At 46.4% G+C, this 23,286-nt stretch overlaps 1 protein-coding gene across 1 annotated transcript; it reads left to right on the plus strand.

The window, feature by feature from the left end:
* Positions 1 to 1,572: 1,572 nt before the first annotated feature.
* On the plus strand, positions 1,573 to 20,194 carry SLC45A1 (solute carrier family 45 member 1). The gene is made up of 8 exons (XM_065421368.1): positions 1,573 to 1,969; positions 3,299 to 3,391; positions 7,113 to 7,337; positions 9,636 to 10,345; positions 11,836 to 11,989; positions 13,596 to 13,772; positions 17,942 to 18,147; positions 19,928 to 20,194. Exons 1-8 carry the CDS (start codon positions 1,573 to 1,575, stop codon positions 20,192 to 20,194), a joined length of 2,229 nt encoding a protein of 742 aa, XP_065277440.1.
* The last annotated feature ends 3,092 nt before the right edge of the window (positions 20,195 to 23,286 follow it).

The following is a 23,286-nucleotide window of genomic DNA, read 5'->3' on the forward strand; positions in this document are numbered from 1 at the left end:
TTACTTCTTGTGTCTTGCTTACAACACTCCTGCTAAGACATCTGTAGCAAAATGAAGACTCACTGGCACTGCGCCTCCTGCTGGTTGTCCTGGGAATTAGCTCTGGTCCAGCCCAGAGCACTCTCTGCTGGCCAGTGCCTCACCTGCTGCTGGCCCCATGTCCCTCCCAGACCCCGGTGCCCTTTTACCTCAGGGTTCTGCCCCAGCAGTACCCCCATACTCTGGGTCTCCCCTCCCAGGGGAACCCCCAACCCTCTATCCCCATCTTGCCCCAGTGACTACTGCCAGTCATCATCTAACCCCTGCTCACTGGGGCAGACTGCAGTCTGTAATGGCCACTCATCATTGGCAAGGGGGTTAGGACCTGATGCCTTTTCCTATCCCCAGGCTGCCCCTCTGCAGCCCCAGTACCTGTCCAAGGCCTTCAGCAAAGCACGCAGCCTGTGGGTTTACCAGGCTGGAGCTCCCCAGCTCCCTTTGCTCTTCCGCAGCACTGCTCCGCTTCAGGTACCGTGTGTTCCTCAGCAGCTCGGCCCTCTTCCTCCAGAGCTGGAGAGAGACTCCCCCAGCTTCTGGCCCGTAGCCCTCTTATCAGGGCCAGCTGGGCCTGCTTCCCCAATCAGCCCAGCTTTTCCCAGCCACAGCCCTCTCCAGGGTCTTCGGCGGCAATTCGGTGGCGGGTCCTTCACTCTCCCTTTCTTCCTCTTCTCACTGAAACCCAAAGAACTGAAGCTGATTGCCAATTACTATGTGAAAAAATATGATTATGGGCTTTCCTGGGTGGAAGAAGTAAATTAAAATGTTGCTGTAAAAGGTGAATCTCAAAATGAAGTTGAGGAACTGGAAGAGGAGATGTCAAACAGGTGCATTCTGTCATAATCGACACATAGTCCCGTCTCAAAAATAAACTTAGATTAATAAACCGTGGTCTATCTATGTTTCTGCTATGATTTTATTTTCTCTGTACTGAAGCTGTATATCACACTGTCAGTTTGTGAGGCAAAAGAGATCCTGGACTCTGATGAATGGTACTTTTGTCCTCTCTTTTTGTTTTTCTTAATTTAAAATAAAAATGCCTTTCAAACAGCATGTGTGCATGTGTGTGTGTGAGAGAGAGAGAGAGATCTAAGGAAGGCAGCAGCGTGGGCCTGCTGCAAATGCCGGGGTGGAGGAAATGAACAACCTCTTAGCTTTCATGATAACCACAGCAAATAGCTCTACTGCACCTGATCGAACTGGGAACTTGTCCTTCATCACTGGCATTCTAGCTTCCTTCCCTCTCACAATATTGGTTCCATGTCATCCATGAACTGTAGTGACCTGCAAGGGCATTATGAGAGGGAAAGGCCCCTAGGGGCCAGTGTGTGTCCTATTAGGTTATTAGCACAGAAAGTTCTTGAATCGACCAGCATTCATTTTCTACATTAAAATCTTATGTTCTGTGAAAGGCTGAGGCATTCAATATGCTCCATGACCAGAAATGGGCTAGAACTTCAGCAGCTAAAATCAGGTGACATTTCTCTTTCATAGCAATACTGAATCTCAGCTTTTTTCCTCCCAGGAATATCCACGATGATCCCTTCAGCTGCAGCAACCCCTCCCAGCGATGTGCTTTTCCCCAGCCTGTCTTGTCAGGAATTCTGGAGGTCACAGATCTCAGGCTATTCTGGATCTGTCACTCGCCACATCAGTCATCGTGCCAACAACTTTAAAAGACACCCAAAGAGGAGAAAACACATCCGCCCCTCCCCTCCACCACCCCCAAATACACCATGCCCTATTGATCTGATTGACTTTGGGGATCTCCACCCTCAGAGATCTTTCCTAGAACTGCTGTTTAATGGGTGTATTCTCTTTGGGATCGAGTTCAGCTATGCCATGGAAACAGCCTATGTGACTCCTGTGTTGCTTCAGATGGGGCTGCCGGATCAGTTGTATGGAATGGTGTGGTTTATCAGCCCAATACTAGGTAATTTTTTTACGCTAATTTTACCCTCCTGCTTTTCCACTTCACAAGGGATTAGTTTGACACTGAGTTCTTTCTTTTTTTTGCTATTTAATCTACTTTACAGGTTTCACACATGTGATGTGGAAGTTGGAACCACTACCCATAATTTTAGAGAACAAAATGGAGAATATACCTCACTGGCCCTGGCTGACGAGGGCGAGATGTGACCAAAGAGGGATTTCTCATTACTGATTTTTGAGTCTATTTTTTATTTGCAGCCAACATACTTCCAGAATTTTGGCTACTCCATTTGTATATTTAAAAATTAATTTAAAAAAAGTCAAGGAACTAACTTCTATTGACCCAACAGAAAGAGGGGGAGAATATGGAGACTAAACCTCTCTGGGCCTGTCAGCTAGCTGGGTGGGAAGGTGGGGGTAGCTTTGAGTTAAACAAGGCATCCCAGGGATGAAGTAAATCTACTTCTGAGTCCAGAGTTTTGCTTTCTGTTGGGGTTGTGGCATATTCCTCTGAACAGACATGGGGTGAAAGGTGTATTCTTCTATACAGGAAGAGTAGCAGAAAGTATTATTCCACAACTTAGGTAACATCCTTCTGTCTCTTTGTACTTTTAAAACTGATTACAGAAGAAGAGAAGAAATAATTCCTTTCCTCAGTCACTGAATCCCTACCTGGCCCAGGATAATCCAGGCAACATTCAGATTTACACATTGACTTACTGCTACAGCCCAGGCTAACCTTATAAGGAAGTTCCGGTTTAAGGCAGTAAAGTTGTTCATACAGAACAGAGCACTTCACGGGATAAAATAATTGCCCATTCATTTTACACTTTTTGTCAAACTCCACTGTTATTTTGAAGTGGATTGGATTGCATTGTGTCAGACTGGTACCAGCTGAGCATTATATAATGTACTACAGTTTACAGCTTCCACTCCTGGAAATTCAAAGAAGTAAATAGTGCAAAAGCCTAGGGTCCAGATTTTTTACGGTATTTAGGTCTTGCTGTACTCAGCATTGCAACACTTAACTGATAAGGAGCCTAAATCTCATTTTCAAAGTCATGTAGGCACTTAGGAGCCAAAATTTCAAGTGCCTATGTCCCTTTTGAAAATAAGATTTAGGTTCCTAAATCAATTAGGCATAGCAACACCAAGCACAGCAATGCCTAATACCTTTCAAAATCTGGGCATAGATGACTGCTATTGATTGAGAAGGTCACATTCTGCCTTAATGATGCAATTCCTGCCTTTTAAACTTCCCATTATGAAGTCTTGGTGAAACAGGATGGTAACAGAAATGTCCATTACTTATGAGTCATTTTTGTTTCAGGATTCCTGCTGCAGCCTTTGCTGGGGGCCTGGAGTGACAGATGCACATCAAGATTTGGCAGGAGGCGGCCCTTCATTCTGGTCCTGGCAATAGGTGTGTTTTTTTTAAATATAAAAGCAAAATAACTTTAAATCTCAATATGTAAAACAGACAGTGAAAACCTCTTCTCCCCCACCCTTCCCAGGCAGTGTTCTCTGTGACAGGCCTTGTTCCCCTCTCCTCCCTGTGCAGTGCTCTGACCTGGAAAGCCCCATTCCCCTTCCCCTCAACTGTGCAGGGCGGTGAGTGTCACAGCTGGTGAACAAAGCATAGGACTGGGGTCCAAGACCTTGACTTCTAATTCCAGCCCTGACACTTGCCATGTGGCTCTGGTAGACATCGGCACCAGCCCGGGCACCAGCAATATTCAGAGCCCAGGAGCCCAGCTCCACCAATATCTGGGGCCGGGTGTCCCCCCCCGGCCCCACCTGCCGCCTCCCCTGAGTGTTCCCCGGCCCCCTCTTGCCTTCCCGGAGCCCCTGGAGCAGAGCAGAGCATCCCTGTCTCTCCCATGCAGCTCCATGCTGCCTCCCTGCAGCAACTGCTGCCGCAGGGTCCTAATGCCCCCCAACTCTACTGCCAGGGCAGACTGACTCTGAGCCTGCCCTTCCCCCTCAGACCCTTCCCTTTTCCGGCGAGACCCTCTACCAGCACAGGCCCCCCTCCGCCCCCCTGCCCACAGTCACTGCTTCTGCCCCACGCTGGGCAAGGGGCAGCCCCATCCCTCACCCCCAGTGAGGCTACAGTCAGGGGCAACAGCAGGGGAGGAGGCGCACGCAGCACCCCCCAGCACCCACCACGGGGGAGGCGAGGGAGATTCCTGGACCTGAGAGGGGCCCTAGGAGCACATGCAGTGACAGTGGTGGGGGTGAGTGTCCTGCTGGGGGGGGGGCGGGAAAGGGGGGTTCCTCCCCCAGAGCTTGCTGCTACCGGCAGGGAAAGGGCTGGGGGGAGTCCTCCTCTCTGGCCCCCATCCCGGAGCAGCCTGTCTGCACCCCAAACTCATCCCCAGCCCTGCCCCACCCCAGAGCCCACACCCCCAGTCAGAGCTTTCACCCCCCCACTGCACCCTCAACCCTCTGCCCGAGCCCTGAGCCTCTCAAACACCTTATCCCCAGTCCCAGCCAGAGCCCTCATCCCCCTGCACTCCAACCCTCTGCCCCAGCCCTGAGCCTCTCTAACACCCCAAACCCCCCAGCCCCAGACAGAGCCCTCACCCCCCACACTCCTACTCTCGCCCTGAGCCCATCCCACACCCCAAATCCCTCATTCCCAGACCCAGACAGAGCCCTCACCCCCTACACCCCTACTCTCGCCCTGAGCCCCTCCCACACCCCAAATCCCTCATCTGCAGCCACAGCCCTCTCCCCACACCCCTGCACCCCCTCCCTTCCCCAAACTCCCTCCCAGAACCTGCACCCCCTCCCTCCACACCCACTTCCATCCCCAAACTCCCTCCCAGAGCCTGCACCCCAATCCCCTGCCCCTGCCTAGGGCCTGCACCCCAGATCTCCTCCCCCACCCAAACTCCCTCCCAGAGCCTTGGGCAGGTGGGGGGTGGAGTTGGGGTGGGTTCTGGGGCACCACCAAAATTTCTACAAACCTGCCATCCCTGCTGGTAGAATCTCTGGCCTTCGCTACACCAGTTTCCTTTTCTCCATAAGAGAGGTGCTGTGAGCTTTAGCTGGTTAGTGTTTGAAAATGAGGTGTGTGTGCAATGCTGTTTGGGTTGAATTTTACACTTAATCCCATTTGCTGACCTCAGCTTTTAGTTTCCTCAAAAGCAGAAGGGATTTATAATTGGTCAGAGAAATACATAGACTATTGCCCATATAGCCTTTCCCAGAGTGAAAGCCCCAACATGAGGGGGCCAGAGAGGTTCCCTGCTCCAGGGGAGATTTATGGGGCTCTCTAGAGTTTGCTGGGGCTGACAGATCCAGAGAGGCAGGAGTCTTCTAGTTTGCCTCTGGCTGAGTCTCCCTACTGTTGTGCAGTAGCCCACAGGAAGGGGAAGCAAAGGGCAGTTAGTGATTCAAGCAGCATTCCCTCCTATATCTGCAGCACTTGCAGTGGATGGTGCTGTTGAGTGTGGACAGTCTATTCCCCACACCCTACCATGAAGCTCCTTCTATGTGGAGCTCCCGTAGAGGGGCATCTATAGGGTTTCAAGGAGGGTGGAACGGTGCTACATCTAAACTTTGAGCTACGTGTGTGATTCCCAACTCACGTACGCATACTCGCACCGGTTCTCATTGAGCTAGCACAAGTCTAAATAGTAGTGTAACCATGGTAGCATGGGCAACAGCAGCAGAGGCATGGCTTAGCTATACTAAGTACAAACCTGTGGGAAATTGGTGGGTATGTACTCAGTAAAACTAAGCCATGCTGTCACTGCCTGTGCTATTGTGGCTACATTATGATTTATAATTGTAGGGTTACCATACGTCCGGATTTTCCCGGACATGTCCGGCTTTTTGGGCCTCAAATCCCCGTCCGGGGGGAAATCCCAAAAAGCCGAACATGTCCGGGAAAATCCGGCGCCGCTGGGCCGGGGGCCGGGCCGGGGCTGGCGGTGCTGGGCCGGGGGTGCTTGGCCGGGGGCTGGGCCGGGGGTGCGGGGCCAGGGGCCGGGCCGGGCCCGGCGGTGCTGGGCCGGGGCTGGGGGCCAGGGGTGCTGGGCCGGGGGCCGGGGGTGCTGGGCCGGGAGCCGGGGCTGGGGGCCGGGGGTGCTGGGCCAGGAGCCGGGGCTGGGGGCCGGGGGTGCTGGGCCGGGAGCCGGGGCTGGGGGCCGGGGGTGCTGGGCCGGGAGCCGGGCCGGGGCCGGCAGTGCTGGGCCGGGGCCGGGGGCTGGGGCGGGGCCGGCGGCCGGGGGTGCTGGGCCGGGAGCCGGGCTGGGGCCGGCAGTGCTGGGCCGGGGCCGGGCTGGGGGCCGGCAGTGCTGGGCCGGGCCGGGGGCCGGCGGCCGGGCCGGGGGTGCTGGCCCGGGGGTGCTCGGCCGGGGGCTGGCCCGGGGCCGACACCCCAGGGCCCGAGCCGAGCCAGGCTGGAGACGCTGGGGCCGGGGCCAGCCGCCGGAGGGAGCCGCTTGGTTGGGGGGGGGCAGACTGGGCCGCGCCTCCTCCCCCCACGCCCCCCCCAAAGTTTACCAGCTGCCTGCTTCAGGCTTCCCGCGAATCAAATGTTCGCGGGAAGCAGGGGAGGGGGCGGAGTTGGGGCGGGGGCGTGGGCGGGGCTGGGGGCGGGGCCGGGGCCCCGTGGAGTGTCCTCTTTTTGGACACTCAAAATATGGTAACCCTAATAATTGCAATAGCTTGATGAGAGCTAGTGGGAGTATATGTATGTTACCTGGGAACTACACCCCTAGCTTGTAGTGTTGACAGAGGGCACTCTCCCACTGCCTCTTGTGTGGGCAACTAGAGATGTATATGCATGGAAGCATCCTGTCTGCTCAAAGATCTGGAGAGATCTAGGCCTATGTGAAGGGCTGTCAGCAGAAAGGAAATGCTACAAACAAACAAACTATGGAAAGTGCTCATTAAATTTTGAGGTTGGATCTAAGAAGAGCAAATAATTCAGTTAGTTTGGACATTGTCGGGAACAGAGATCCAAAATCTTTCCATAAACCACACAGAACCCCCGGTCCGTGGTGATCTGACTGTGAATGATGCTACCTGCTGTACTGAATTTAGTGTAGAATAACAGTTGGAGAGCAAGGAAGGATGGGCCTTCATAATTTTTTCCTCCCGGTTGATCTAATTTAATTCCTTGTTCCTAGGAGCATTATTGGGGCTCTCACTTATGCTGAATGGAAGGGACATTGGCAGCGCCTTGGCTGACACTGTGAATAACCATAAATGGGGGATCATTCTCACAATCTGTGGGGTTGTCCTAATGGACTTTAGTGCAGATTCGGCAGACAATCCCAGTCATGCCTACATGATGGATGTGTGTAGCCCAGTGGATCAAGACAGGGGGCTTAACATCCATGCTTTGTTAGCAGGTATGCGGTTTTATTTATTCTTGCATGGTATATAGCCATTTAGCTATGAGCAGACAAGATTCAATATAGAATAGCATGGCACAAATGTGTGTATATACAAGGGGTAGGCAACCTATGGCACGCGAGCTGATTTTCAGTGGCACTCACACTGCCTGGGTCCTGGCCACCCGTCCGGGTGGCTCTGCATTTTAATTTAATTTTAAATGAAGCTTCTTAAATATTTTAAAAAGCTTATTTACTTTACATACAACAATAGTTTAGTTATATATTATAGACTTATGGAAAGACACCTTCTAAAAAAGTTAGAATGTATTACTGGCACGTGAAACCTTAAATTAGAGTGAATAAATGAAGACTTGGCATACCACTTCTGAAAGGTTGCCGACCCCTGGTATATACCATAGGTCTTTGAACTGTAAAGATACATACAGCTTTGGGTTGGGGAACTGTCTCTTTTCCTCTACTATAAGCATAACTCAATAGGTAACTTCAATAATTTAAAAAATAAACAGTGTATAAATTATAGTAAGTTTGTGATATTTTGCCCTTTATCAGTTTGGGTTTTATTGTCAGAGTTTCACAACAAATGTAAAAATAGAAATAAACTAAATTCTTGAGCAGCTCTTCATGAGACCCCCCCTCAAACAGATGTGGTAGCAATAATATTCACAGAGAGAGGAGATGAGAATACTCAGGCGAACATACCATTTTTATTGGCTTTATTGGAGGAGGCAAATCCTGCTGGGTGCCCTAAACCAGCAGACCCTTATTTTCATTGTTAGCTGTCGAACTCTGAAGTCTAGTTTTCCTCTTTCAACAGATTTATAAAACATTCTTCTGCATTGCCCTATATATGTGTGCGATGAAAGAAAGGACATTGGCCTAAGGCTGTCACCACATGAATGGCGCTTGTATAATTTATATATTTTATATAGTGTTTGTTTTAAACAGTGTTGCCACTTCAAATGTGTAGCCAGCTCATTATTCAGTAAATTGAGCTAATCTGACTCTGAATACACACAGGGAAAAGCTTCCTATTGAGATGAAGGATCAATTTTAACTTCTCCACTTTTCAGAGGAGAAATGCACTTTAATCCTAGAGCTATTCCATAAGGCAGGTAAGCATCACTGTTGTCATTTTACAGGTGGGGACTCTGACACATACAAAGGTTAAGTGACTTGTCCTAAAATGACCTGGCAAATCTGGGACTAGAGCTGGCTTCAAGTTCTTTATATCAGTTACTTGTGCAGCATCAACCCCCTTGTCAAGGCTCCTTCCCCACTCTGAACTTTAGGGTACAGATGTGGGGGCCTGCATGAAAACTTCTAAGATTAACTACCAGCTTAGATCTGGTCCGCTGCCACCACTCCCAATGTGCTAATTCCCTTCCCTGGGTAGCCTTGAGAGACTCTTCACCAATTCCCTGGTGAATACAGATCCAAACCCCTTGGCACTTAAAACAAGGAGAAATTAACCATCCCCCCTCCTTTCTCCCACCAACTCCTGGTGGATCAAGATCCAACCCCCTTGGATCTAAAAACAAGGAAAAATCAATCAGGTTCTTAAAAAGAAGGCTTTTAATTCAAGAAAAAGGTAAAAATCATCTCTGTAAAATCAGGATGGAAAATAACTTTACAGGGTAATCTAACTTAAAGAGCCCAGAGGACCCCCCTCTAGCCTTAGGTTCAAAGTTACAGCAAACAGAGGTAAACACCCTAGCAAAAGGTACATTTACAAGTTGAGAAAACAAAGATAAAACTAGCACGCCTTGCCTGGCTGTACTTACAAGTTTGAAATATGAGAGACTTGTTCAGAAAGATTTGGAGAGCCTGGATTGATGTCTGGTCCCTCTTAGTCCCAAGAGCGAACTCCCACCAAAACAAAGAGCCCAAACAAAAGCCTTCCCCCCACCAAGATTTGAAAGTATCTTGTCCCCTTATTGGTCCTTTGGGTCAGGTGTCAGCCAGGTTACCTGAGCTTCTTAACCCTTTACAGGTAAAAGGATTTTTGGAGTCTCTGGCCAGGAGGGATTTTATAGTATTGTACACAGGAGGGCCGTTGCCCTTCCCTTTATAGTTATGACACCCCTTCCCCTCTCTGTGTCATCATTAATGTGCTGTTGGTGCAGGCTATTGTATTGTTTAGTATTGTATTTAAGAGAGATAAATCTTTAAAGTTATTAACTAGGAATTGGGAATGTAGCTCAGAACTCATGATTCAAATGTTGCTGTGCTCCATTGCCTTTTTTCTTTAGGGATTGGCTGGGGAAGGTAATCTTAATCTATTTTCCCCACCAGGTCTTGGAGGTGGCTTTGGTTATGTTGTTGGAGGAATAAATTGGGATAAAACCAGTTTTGGAAGAGCTGTGGGAGGGCAGCTCCGTGTCATCTATGTCTTCACAGCAATAATATTGACTATCACTACTGTCTTGACTCTAATTAGCATTCCAGAAAGACCACTGCAGTCTTTTAGCAAGAAGAAAAAAGTGATGAAGAGTCCAAGTCTTCCTCTTCCTCCTTCTCCACCTCTTTTGTTTGAGGAAGGTGTAAATGAAAATCTCAGTTTTACAAGTCCAATTTCCCCTCTCAGCCCACTCACACCTAAATATGGCAGTTTTAACAGCAGAGACAACTCCTTGACAGGAATTAATGAATTTGCATCATCATTTGGGACCTCAAATATTGACAGCGTACTCATAGACTGCTTTACAGGAGGGTATGATGGCTATTTAGCAATCCCAGCTAGCTTGCCCAGACAGGCAATCAGTGTCAGCTTTCCCAGGGTGCCAGAAGGCTTTTACTGTCAAGAAAATGGAATCCTGGACCAAGGGGAGAATTCTGTAAATCCAGGGCCAGATGGAGATGCACTAAGGGTGGGTTCACTGGATGCAATAAAGCCACGATCAATAGGGATTCTGAAAAGGCCTCAGACCTTGGCCATTCCAGATGTTGTCACAGGATATTGTCCAGAAAGTAGCAGGAGAAGAAACGTAGCCTTCAGCCAACAGGTAAGGGGAGAAAATATCTCCAGAAACAATGTTATGACCGTGTAATTTGAACATTCATTTAGTCTCTTTAGATAGTTTTACCTTTTATTTTAAAATGCCTAAATATATACTTTTATCATAATGACTGACTTTTTTTGTTTGTCTATGCACACTTGTGATTAAGGGCTCTTTGTAACAGCTTGTTTATGAAAGCTATGATGGGAATACAATATATGAACTCATAATATGAGTCTATCAATAAGAGGGAGAGGATTTTGGGAACAAAAATTAGTAAGAGATTGCAGGAAATTATTTATGATTTGGACTTTCTGCCAGGGAATAATGTGGGCCTTTTCCCACCCCTCAGACAATATAACACAAGATGCAGAGGCAAATTGTCTGCATCAGCATTTCTGAGGTTAATAATGTTAGCCACAATTGTTTCACAGCCCATGAAATGATAACCAAAGTAATGGTGGGTGGGGGTGCGTTTTGCTGTGAGCATCCCCTCATGAAGATTAGTACCCATGTTCTCATCAGGGAAAGTGAAATTTTCCAGCTCCTGGGAAAAGGCTGGCCCCAAACCTAGTGGTTTCCTGGGAATCTGCAGGAGGCCAGGGACCTCTATGCTGGTACATAACGGGAGCAGAAATGAGGCAACTGTCCCGTTATGTATGTTTATTTTGCTGTCTTTTGACCCAGTTATACATTTTGTGTTTTGAAAAATGTTTAACATAGATATTTTTTGCCATCATATTTCTGTTTTCAGGCTTGTGAATGAGCTCATTTTGTATAGGGAACGCATTCGGCAGCCCTTTGTAAACATGAGCCAACCTCAGCCAAAGATAGCCTGATATTAGCAGGTGCAACACCCATGTAAATCTTTTGGCAAAATTCAGGAGTGAAATAAATGGTGGTGTAAATTACATGCTAGGTGTAAGTTGGTCTTAAAAGATGCAGGAGGGAATAGGAAGTACTTTAACATGCACCAACTAGACATTCAGTAGCTGTGCAAAATGAGTGTAATTTACCACTATGAGTAAAATCCTAGCTTCCCTGACTTCAGTGGGGCCAGGATTTCACCCAATGTGTGTATGGAATAGTAGGAAAAGCAACTAACATAAGTGTGTAAATTAAAGGAGGTCCTTTTGTCTGCACCACCCCTAATATTCCTGCGGCCAAATGCAGCCCTGTTATGAGTACAGCTCCTATTCACTTCAATTGGATTCATGTCCACTTATGCCAGTACTAAATTTGGTTCCCAAAGAAATCCAGAAGAGTGAAAGATACTTGTTTCAAATCCACTGAAAGCCAGAACAGTGCACAGAACACTACTTTGCATTTTATGATTAACTTATTTACTCCATTGCTTGCATCCCCACTGAATCTAGACTCATCTTTATTCTCAATGTTTACTTTTTATGGCAACACTCTCAGTGACCTCAAAGAAATGTAATATAACACAGCTTTGTTTTTATGTTGTTTTCTGATTTGGAGTTCTTATGGTGCAGGTTGCTAATATTTTGCTGAATGGTGTGAAGTATGAGAGTGAGTTGAATGGATCAGGTGAGATGTCTGAGCAATCACTTTCCATGAAACTTCTTTGTTCAACCATCTGCCACATGCCCAAGACTCTGCGTAACCTCTGCATCAACCACTTCCTAGGTAAACCTGCACAGTGTCAATGTTGTTTTCACCATGAAAGTAATCATATTTTCCTTCAGAAGAAAATGGTTTAAGAATTAGTTTAGATTAATATTTTAAAGTGTTTGATCTATTGTGGTTGTCCCTTGCTTAGGACTACTGACTAACTGGGTCTTAATTTTCTCCACAGAGGTGACTGATAGTATTCCAAACTCCAGAAAGTCTCTTCTGTTTCTTCTATAACTAGATTATTTTCTGCCAGAAATGAAGAATACATATTTATTTTTAGCAAGAAAATAATTCCTTGTTTATATCGGCACTAAGGAAACCTACCTCTGATTAGGTTGAGTATATGTACTGGGACACACAAGAAACTGAACTAGGAGCAGAATTTATAAATTGAAAATTCTATCATTAAAAATTATTTTACAAATCAGCCTCCTTTGACATTGTCCTCTGGTACTGGACTTCTTATTGAATGAGTGTTTATCTGCTAAGAGGCCTCTAAGGGCATTTCTAGATGAAACTCACTGCGCAATAAACTGGCGTGTTAATCTTCAGAGCTTCAGTGTGCCATCCACTACCTGTCCGTTCCCTAGGGAACTCTTCATGTGGACCCTGCGCACAGACTGTTAATATGCAGTATGCTGGAGCTCTGTAGATTTATACCTCAGCTTACCACACAGTGTGTGTTCATTTAGACATGCTGTAAGGATAATGATGGGTGATATTTTCTTTTATTTGTGCCAGGGACACTCTCATGTGAGTCAACACAGGGTTCAACTCTTTTTCTACTCCTGTTCCATGTGTACATGAGGCTCCCTAAGAAAGATTGTAAGAGACATGGGCTGTGGTGTTTTCAGTATTCTGATGGCAATCAGCTCTACACCTCCATCACCTTCCATCTATTAATGCAGTGGCCAAGTGACTGTCGAAGGCTTGATGGGTCAGGCTCAGTCTAGAGAAGACTGAGTTAATATTAATAAGTTGGCAGAAGGAACCAGATTAACTGTTGCATCAGCATCCTTGAGTGAGGGAGTACAGCCACCATTTGCAACATGCATTCGCTGCTATGGAATTTTATTGAACCAGAGGATGCTGATGGAGTCCCAGGTAGTCGCCATAACTAAAAGCACTTTTCCCATCTGATTTTGGAAAGATCAGTGCAGCCATCTCTCTCAGACCTTGCTACACTAATCGATGTCTTTGTCATCGCAAGACTAGACCACTATGATGTGCTCTGTGAAAGCTACATCTTGAATCCATTCAGAAACTGAAGCTAGTTCAGAATTCTGTAACCCATTTGTAGTTTCTCTTGCTCTGATCAGTGCTCTGACCAGTGCAGTCTGCCTTTGGTGATTCCAGGTGGTGTTCAAGGGGTAGGTTTTAACCTTTAAAATGCTGACTGACTTTGATGCAGATTACAGTATAGTAGAGAGAGAGAGAGAGACAGTGTCTCAGGTAACTCCCATGATAAGGGCAATCTGTGGAGTGTATTATAGAATGTTACACAGTTTGTTTACTGCTGGGACTTCTAAAATATGGAAGAGCATCCAGAGCTTGGAGTGGGAGCTTAAAGATGCCATTCAAATTTAAATAAATAAATATTGCTTCTGGCTTCTTCTAGGTTGGCTCTCGTTTGAGGGAATGTTGCTGTTCTACACAGACTTCATGGGAGAAGTGGTGTTTCAAGGCAATCCTAAAGCCCCTCACAACTCTGATGAATATCAAAAATACAATGCTGGGGTCACCATGGGCTGTTGGGGAATGTGTATCTATGCATTCAGTGCTGCATTCTATTCAGGTACTAAGCAGAGCTTTCTCCCATACTGCTGAGAGAAGAACAAATTGCCTCTGAAAAGCTGCTTCTGCAGTATAGAATGTTGTTTTGGGCTTGGCATTTATATTGCAGATTAGTGTGCTACTTGAAGGTTTTTCTGCCCTAAAATCTTTTTTTTTTAATTAGCAGTTCTTGTCTGTCTATATACTATCTCTGTTAGTTAATACTTGTTAGCATTGACAGCACAGACACCCAGCAGTCTAGTCACAATAAAAAAGTTGCCATTGTATAGCACTGTTCATAAAGTAATCCACAGCTTCACAAGTCTCTTGTGAGGTAGGTGAACTGAGGTATGGGGGAGTTGCACACTTCATAGCTTGTGTAAGCTGAGCATTTTGCACGCACCAAGGGTTCCTTGTCTCCCTCAATTTTCCCACATAAGCTCCCTGTATGCTACCATCCCACCTGCCTCTATTGCAGAGACTTCCTGTAATTCCCCTGCGGCTGCTAAGGATTCTGTGTGCCCTGCATTCACACACCCACACACCCTATGTACAGGGAGAATTCATCCCTCTGCCCATATGCACAGGGAGCATTCATCCTTCCGCCCATATGCACAGGGACACAGTCCCACATGCAAAGTGGGAAATGTGGCTATGAAATTACTGTAATGTGTGTACACAACTGATTGAAAAACTGTACTCAGAATAGTTATCAATGGTTTCCTGCCAAACTGGGAGGACATTAATAGTGGGGTTCCACAGAGGTCTGTCCTGGGTCCAGTACTATTCAATATTTTCATTAATGACTTGGATAATGAAGTGGAGAGTATACTTATCAAGGTGACATCAAGCTGGGAGGAGTTGCAAACAATTTGGAGGACAAGATTAAAATTCAAAATGACCATGACAAATGGGGGAACTGGTCTGAAATCAACAAGATTAAATTCAGTAAAACAAGTGCAAACTACTGCATTTAGGAAAGAAATATCAAATGCACAAATATAAAATTGGGAATAACCGTCTAGACAGCAGTGCTGCAGAAAAGGAACTAGGAGTTATAGTAGATCACAAGTTTAATATAAGCCAACTGTGTGGTGCAGTTGTGAAATAGGCTAATACAATTGTGGGGTGCATTAACAGGAGTACCTTATGTAAGACTGAGGGGGAACCTAATAATAGTCTTCAAATATGTAAAGAGGATGGTGGTCAATTGTTCTCAATGTCCATTGAAGGTAGAGCAAGAAATGCAATCAATCAGTTAAATCTGCAGCAAGGGAGATTTAGGGTAGATATTAGTAAAACCTTTTTAACTACAAAGGATAGTTAAGTACTGGAATACGTTACTAAGGAAGGTGTGGAATTCCCATCATTAGAGGTTTTTAAGGACACGTTAGACAAACACCTCTCAGAGATGGTGTAGGTATGCTTGGTTCTGCCTCAGCACAGGGGGGTGGACTAGATGACCTCTTGTGGTCCCTTCCAGCCCTACATTTATACAATTCTATGCATTGGTAGGATAGACAGAGATGAGTTAGGACTACTGTTATGCTGGAAGACATTAATGGGTACCATCAATCAGTTGTTTGATCTAAAACAATTGCTGGGGGGCTTAAAATTATGGCTGTACTAAAGAGCTGGTAGGGCTTCATGTGGCCCCTATTTCCCTCCTTTCAGCTTCCTGATTTTCCCAAAAACCAATAGTGTTCTGGCCATTGATGCCTTGAATGTTTCCTGAAATTGAATCGCTGTAGCGTTCAAAGGTTATTGTGCTACAGACAGACAGACACAAATAGAAATGGTGTCAGGTTGAGTGTAATGCTTTTGCAAGCTCAGGCAACCATAGTGCAATTCCTTCACTCACCACTAACAGGCAGCCTCTTCTGGGTAGAATTCTGTTTTTTGGCAAATAGTGACACTGCACAAGTTATGCATACACACTGAGAAGAAAACATACAGTACCCCTAAAATATATTCATTTTTTTCCACATGACAACTTATTTTGTTCTAGAAGTGGCAGTCCTTCAAGAAATGTGCAGTTCCAAACCCCTATGACTACGAAAGGAGAATTAGAAATTTGTAAAGATTTGCCACTTCTGCATTACCAAAGATATACAAGCAAGCAGGAATATAGACTGGTTTCTTTTAATACACTCATGTTTATTATCCGCTTGTCTTGAGTCTAAAAGTCACATATTACATGTTCTCAATTCACCCATGAGAACACATACTTTTAGGGTAAGATTGGCTAATAATATCTAGTACTAAAATGGTGTCTTACATGTGCAAAGTGCTTTACATTATTGCAAGACTTGGCAATACTGGCAGATCAGCAGGCTTGAATCAGCCAAGACAATTAATTTTCATACTGTCCATACTTGGGAGGCAGTGTGATCTAGCGATTTTGCACAGGACTGGAAGACAGGCAACTCTGTATTCCAATCCTGGTTCTGCTGCTAATTTACTCTGTAATCTTTGGGCACATCATTTAATCTTGGTGTGTCTCAGTAACCCCTCTGTAAAATGGAGGTAATTATGCTTTCCTACCTAAGACTGTTAGTGAATGATCTTTCATATTTCCTATGGGATATGCTGGATATCCTTTTCTCACAATCAGTAGTATGTTACACCACATGTAATATCATTTAAATCAATGGGACTATTTGGTGTAGGCTACTAATTGATATGAGTCACAGGGCACAGCTCTCTCACCACTCTTGACACAGTACTATGTCACAGTTTCCTTTCCTGTGCCCAGAGCTATTCAGCCATTGCACAATAGGCGATTCAGTTAATGTTTCCCCTCTTGGGGTTTGCTTTGTTTAGCCCAAACAAACATTTTTACTGGTCCACCCACAGCACAATCAGTCCTTCCCTAGCTAGCAGGGTTTCACAAATCAGTCCATCTGCCCATCCCAAGGCTCCCACTGTCCTTCTAGCCCTCAGAAAATCTCCCAGCATTTCCTGTTCTTTCTAGGGTTCTCTCACAGACTTTCCACCTGGCCATGGGGAGAACTCCCCTCCAGATCATATCCTAACCTTGAATCTCACCTAAACTAAGACTAGGCAACCCCCCCTTTTTAAAAAGCAGGTGAACTTCAATCTGTATTCATCTGATCATAGGCCTGTGATCTCACCTTGTTTACATGCTTCCTTTGGTCTAGTTTTCATCTACCATTTCTGTCCCATGCATCAGGGGAAAACCAGGCACAGGTGGTGCTGTGTCCATACTCCCTTAAAGGGGCCTTCCCACCCTGTGACATTGAGTAAGGGTAATCTAGCCCTATAAATTACTTACCATGTGAAATATGTATACTTTTTGGTTACTCACATGCTTGGAAAGCCAAGCACACTTTGGGACAGCTTTCCTATATGCTCAGTCCCATTAAATACGAGAATTGATCTGTACATCACTTATTACAAGTAGAAATAGTCCAACATAGCACATTTCAAATTAAGTGCTATTCATGATACTAATTCCTCTCAAATAATCTCTTAAAGCCCAATTCTGCCAACCTTTTTCAAACTGAGGAGTGATAGCACCTAACCCCACAAGAAGTGCCACTGATTTCAACAGGACTACTTGCAAAGCAAGGCATTACTCAGCATGAAGAAAGATGGTGGAATCTGGCCCTTATTTATCAATCATTTATCCACTAAAGATCTTACATTTCATTCATAGTCCTGTTAAAGTTGTATCCATAAACCACAGATTAATAATAGACAGGGTTCAGAAAACATGGGGATATACACCTTAAAAGCCTTAATGTGGGTAAAGGAAAGATAGACAGGCCATTCTTCAGTTCATAATTACCTTCTTAACATGCTCTGTGTGAAAGGTCTTATTCTGTGTGACTTGAAAAGCTGACAGTACCAGGAGCTGATCACTCCAGCCTTATACAGTATCACATATGCTAACTTTACAAGTATTTGCATTAAAGTAGACTTCAAAACAATTGGCAAAAATAAAAATTATGACATCAGATTAAGAAAAAGAAATATAATATCTCACAAGTTCCCTTTATTGTTTGTGGAAAGTTATTTCCCATAATTAAATAAACCAATAATTCTAATGCTTTGAGAAGGTTAAAGACCAGGGCAACTGGGATGTAATCACAACAGAAGGTTAAAAAAATAAACAGCATCTGTTTATATATTTCTGTGCAATTTATTCTCTTAAATTCTATTTTACAGCCGCACTAGAAAAGCTGGAAGAATACTTCAGTATTCGCACCCTGTATTTCATAGCATACCTTGCTTTTGGACTTGGTACAGGCCTGGCTACACTCTCCAGAAATATCTATGTGATTTTATCTCTATGCATAACTTATGGTATTCTGTTTTCAACACTCTGCACACTCCCTTATTCTCTGTTGTGTGATTACTACCAGAGTAAAAAGGTACGTTTCCTACTACTACATGTTTTTAAACCATAAAGTGCAGAAGTTTCTACAGTACCCACAGCTAAGACAACCTTCTGCCAAGACAGATCATGTTAAACTAGAAATTTTCACTCCTTTTCTTTTTCTGCTGCACATACAATCAGTTAGAATTAAGTTGTTTTAAAAATCTCTTTCTACTATGTGGCCAGCCATGGGTAGAAAGGGAACTGAATCTTCTTCATCTCTATTGATTTTCGTTTGCCCTTCTCCCCTTCCCAGCCTCTTTATTGCTTACTTCTTTTTCCTTCTCCCTTTCCCTCTGCTGCATATTGCTGAGAAGCTGAAGATTTATTTTAAGTTATTTTTCATAGCTCAGTCTGTGCTGGCCAGGACACTATTAATGCTCCTTTACTGGTGTTTGGCAGAATCTGATCAGGTAGCATAAGACCATAAGAACAGCCATACTGGGTCAGACCAGTGGTCCATCTAGCCCTGTGTCCTGTCTTCCGACAGTGGCCGATGCCAGATGCTGCAGAGGGAATGAACAGAACAGGGCAATCATTGAGTGATCCATCCCCTGTTGTCCAAAGTCAGAGAATTTGGGACACCCAGAGCATGGGGTTGCATCCATGACCATCTTGGCTAGCAACCATTGATGGATCTATCCTCCATGAACTTATCTAATACTTTTTTTAACCCAGTTATACTTTTGGCCTTCAGAACATTGCTTGGCACTGAGTTCCACAGGTTATTGATTCGTTGTGTGAAGTACTTCCTTATGTTTGTTTTAAACCTGCTGCCTATTAATTTCATTGGGTAACCCTGGTTCTTGTGTTATGTGAAGGGGTAAATAACACTTCCTTATTCATTTTCTCCTCACCACTTATGATTTTATAGACCTCTATCATATCCCCGCCTTAGTTGTCTCTTTTCTATGCTGAACAGTCCCAGACTTTTTTAATCTCTCCTCTTATGAAAGCTGTTCTATACCCCTAATAATTTTGGTTGCCCTTCTCAGTACTTTTTCCAGTTATAATACATCTTTTTGGGGATGGGGCAACCAGAACTGCACACAGTATTCAAGGTGTGGGCGTACCATGAATTTATATAGTGGCATTAAGATATTTTCTGTCTTATTAGTTAGCCCTTTCCTAACGGTTCCTAATACTGTTAGATTTTTTGACTGCCACTGCACATTGAGCAGATGTTTTCAAAGAACTATCCATGATGACTCCAAGATCTCTCTCGAGCAGTAACAGCTAATTTAGATCCCATCATTTTGTATGTATAGTTGGGATTATTTTTCTAATATGCATTCATTAGTTATCAACACTGAATTTCCAAAGCCACACTGAGCACAACGGAATGGATGAGCTAGAAATACCACAAGCAGTCAAGAGTGAGGGTGGGATCAAAAAAGATACATATGCACCTAAATCCTGTTTTTAGGTGCCTGAGTCCCCTTTTTAGAATCACAGAATATTAGAATATTAGGGTTGCAAGAGACCTCAGGAGGTCAACTAGTCCAACCCCCTGCTCAAAGCAGGACCAACACCAACTAAATCATCCCAGCCAGAGCTTTGTCAAGCCGGGCCTTAAAAACCTCTAAGGATGGAGATTCCACCACAATTTAGGCACAATTGCGATTCACAACCTGCTACTCAGCTGCCGCCTAAGTTTGTAGGTACCTAAACTTGCTTTTTACTAAACTTTACCGTTAACAATTTGCGTGTTTTGCTCTGGTTTGCTAAACTACTCTCTCTCTCTTTCTCCTATGGTTTTCGTTCCCTTTGAACAGTTCGCAGGATCGACTGTCAATGGTACCAAGAGGGGGATGGGCGTGGATATCTCTCTCCTGAGCTGCCAGTATTTCCTAGCTCAGCTTCTCGTTTCTATCGTGATGGGACCCATCACTTCCATGGTGGGCAGCGCTAACGGGGTGATGTATTTTGCCAGCCTCGTGTCTTTCATTGGCTGTTTGTTTTCCTCCCTGTGTGTCATATACGAGATCCCAGCCAACGAGGAGCTGGCGGAGGAGCAGCAGCCGCTGGTGCTGAGCGCGTGAAGGGCGGGATCCGCCGGCGGCGAGGGGCCGGGGCCGGGCGGGGAAGAGGCACTAATCGTACGAGACACGTTACAATAAAAGCAACTCAGACGAACGGTGCTTGTGCCTCCGTATCCCTCCGGGCGGCAGGGGGCCGCGTGCCCCGCGGGAGGCTGCCGCGGTCCCCCGGGGCGCTGCGCAGGCGGGCGGGGGCCGGTGCGGGCGGGGGAAGCGGGGCGGGGCTGTCCCGGAGGCCGCCCGGTGTCGGGGGACAGGGGGAATCACGCCCCTTTCGGCTGCGTCGGACCCGACTGATTAGCACCTCCTATTGGGCGGATTACTCGCAGTAGCCAATGGACTCCGAGTGTGTTGTGACGTCACCTCTGATTGGCTCCTGAGATTGCGAGCCCTCCCTCAAAGGGGGCGGGGCGCCGGACTTGCTCGGTCTCTCTGCCCCCCTCCCGTTGTCCTGTTCGGCAGCGCCCGCCCCCGCCCCCATAGTCCGTGTCCGGGCTCCTCTCGCAGCGCTTCGCAGGCGCCGGTGTCGAGTGAGTCTGCGGGAGCCCGGAGAGCGGGACTGAGCTCCCGACGCTGCCCGGCCCGAACCGCCGCTGGGTCCCTCCGCCGGCTGCGGGCGTGTGGCACTGGGCACCCTGCCCCGGGGCGGGGCTCTTCAGAATTCATGCCATGAACACAGGAGCTTCGGTCCTCCAAGGTAATGGGGGATCGCAACAGAAAACCTGCTGTCTTCAGAGAACATGTGATTTCAATGCAAACTACTTGGTTGTTACCTAGAAGTTTTTCAGCTGGTTTGTGACGTGCTCCAACCAACCCCGTGTTTGAGTCTCTCCGTGTTCAAACCAACACGCTTTTCATTGCGGCTGTTTGGGAGTGGGTCATGGCAGCCTACTTGCTCTAAATACTTGCTGTCCCCTGCTCGTTTGTTCTGTGCAGCCACTATACAAAAGTAGGGTTTGTGGCACAGCCACCAAAGGCAAGCCAGATAGCTTCATGCCCTCCGTGATCACTGTTCATGAGCAGCTGTGCTGAAGGAGAGAGCACATACCGTCCTGTCATTATAGATTTCAGATGTGCATAGAAGTCTAGCCAAATACTCCAAAGGCATCAGGGAAAAGTTTTGGTTTCACTTAATAAAACTGCAGTAACCTGCTCTTACACAGCAACAATAGATGATTCTTTATGATGGAATCAAAGTCTGTACTCTGCCATGACATAGCTGTAAGACCTTCTCAATGTATTTACATTATTTAAGTCGGTTTTGCTCTACCACTATTAAGGGTCTTCAGTAAAGAAGGCTACGCATTCTGCACTAGCTGTGATTGAGGGATGCAGAAACTAGGGGTTTGTTAGTGCAACATGGTGTATGTGCAACACTTAACCAGCCCTGTCTGCACTTACTGAGGTGTACCATGGTATCCTCTATCAGCATCTGAAGGAGGCAAAAGACCATCAATAAATCCCCTGCTACTCCCAGCAACAGAGCAAGGGGCCACCCCACTGCAACAAGTCCCTGAAATACTGCATGGAGTAGGCCCTGGAGGGGGCTGGGATCGTGTGAACAGAGCCTCTTGTGCTGGTGGAGACACATTACAGCAGCCCCAGGCAGAGGGTAGTTTATCAAGGCCATATGCCCATAACTCTAGCTTTAAAACTCCAGAGCATGTGGAAGAAGGTGGGGCCCTGACTTAGTTGACAGAGATGAGAATCTGAGAGTTGTAGTTTGAAAACCCCAAGGGAATCACGGGAGCTTAGTTGCAAGACCTGCCTCACTTCTTCCACCACCCCCTGCCCAAATCAAAAGAGATGTAGATTCTTTCCCTTTCATGAGCCTCTGCACACCTCCCCCATCCCCATTGGCCAAGGGGAGCCTGGGACCTGAAGTTTCAAAGCATATTCCCCCCCCCGCCCAGGAGCGCTGCCAGCTTTTCTGATGCCCTAGGCGGCGGAAGGTCCCGCCCCGAAATGCCGCCCCCCCCAGAGGCGGTGGAAGGTCCCGCTGCCGAAATACCGCTGCAGTCGCTGCCCCCCAAATTGCGGCGACCGCCTAGGTTGCCTAATGGGTTGCGCTGGCCGTGCCCCCGCCCCCCCAAAACCAAAACACTTCCCAGGGGATCAGGAGCTATGGTCTGGGATTTAGGTAACATTCAACCTCCTAGAACCTCAGGTGAGATCACCTGTGTAAATTATTTCCGGTCACTGTTCCCCGTGGGATGCTGTTAGCGTACTGGGGCAAGTAGCTTCCAGTCACTGTTTCTGGTCAGACACTGTTACAGTGAGTACCAGGACAAATAACTTCCCGTTAGTGGTTCTAGTTCAGGGGTCAGCAAACTTTCAGAATTGGTGTGCCGAGTCTTCATTTATTCACTCTAATTTAAGGTTTCACGTGCCAGTAATACATTTTAACGTTTTTATATAAGTCTATAATATATAACTAAACTATTGTTGTATGTAAAGTAAATAAGGTTTTTAAAATGTTTAAGAAGCGTCATTTAAAATTAAATTAAAATGCAGAGCCCCCTGGATCGGTGGCCAGGACCTGGGCAGTGTGAGTGCCACTGAAAATCAGCTCACGTGCCGCCTTTGGCACGCGTGCCATAGGTTGCCTCCCCCTGTTCTAGTTGAATACCATTAGAGCTTTTACTAGGGTAACTTAACTTCTGCTCGCTGTTTCCCAAACCGTAGGCCAGTAGGAAGGGACGTGGGGATTGCAGTGACAGGCTGTGCCCTGAGTGGGTGGTGCTGCTATTAGGCAAAGATCGTAGGAGGAGGTGACGCCCACACTGGCACTGGGAGACACTGATTTCACGGTGAGAGGGTGAAGACAAAAGATTAATATGGTCCTGCCTGCCATGCTTTGATGGGCCCTCCTGCATCATGGGCATTGTAGTCCCATTCTCCTGTGTGTTCCAGTCCCCACCCTGTTGTGCCTTGTGACCTTCCTGGTGATCTCCAGTGGGGGCATTGGGTTATTTTGGGTTTTGCAGATTCCAGCCCAGAGTCACTCCCTGGAATGTTGCCTTAGCCCCCGACCCCAGCTGCAGCCTGCCTCTCCTCCCCCCAGGTACCCATGTGAACATCTCGCTTTAACGCCG

This window comes from Emys orbicularis, chromosome 22, assembly GCF_028017835.1.
Source record: "Emys orbicularis isolate rEmyOrb1 chromosome 22, rEmyOrb1.hap1, whole genome shotgun sequence".
In the NCBI taxonomy this organism is placed as follows: domain Eukaryota; kingdom Metazoa; phylum Chordata; order Testudines; family Emydidae; genus Emys; species Emys orbicularis.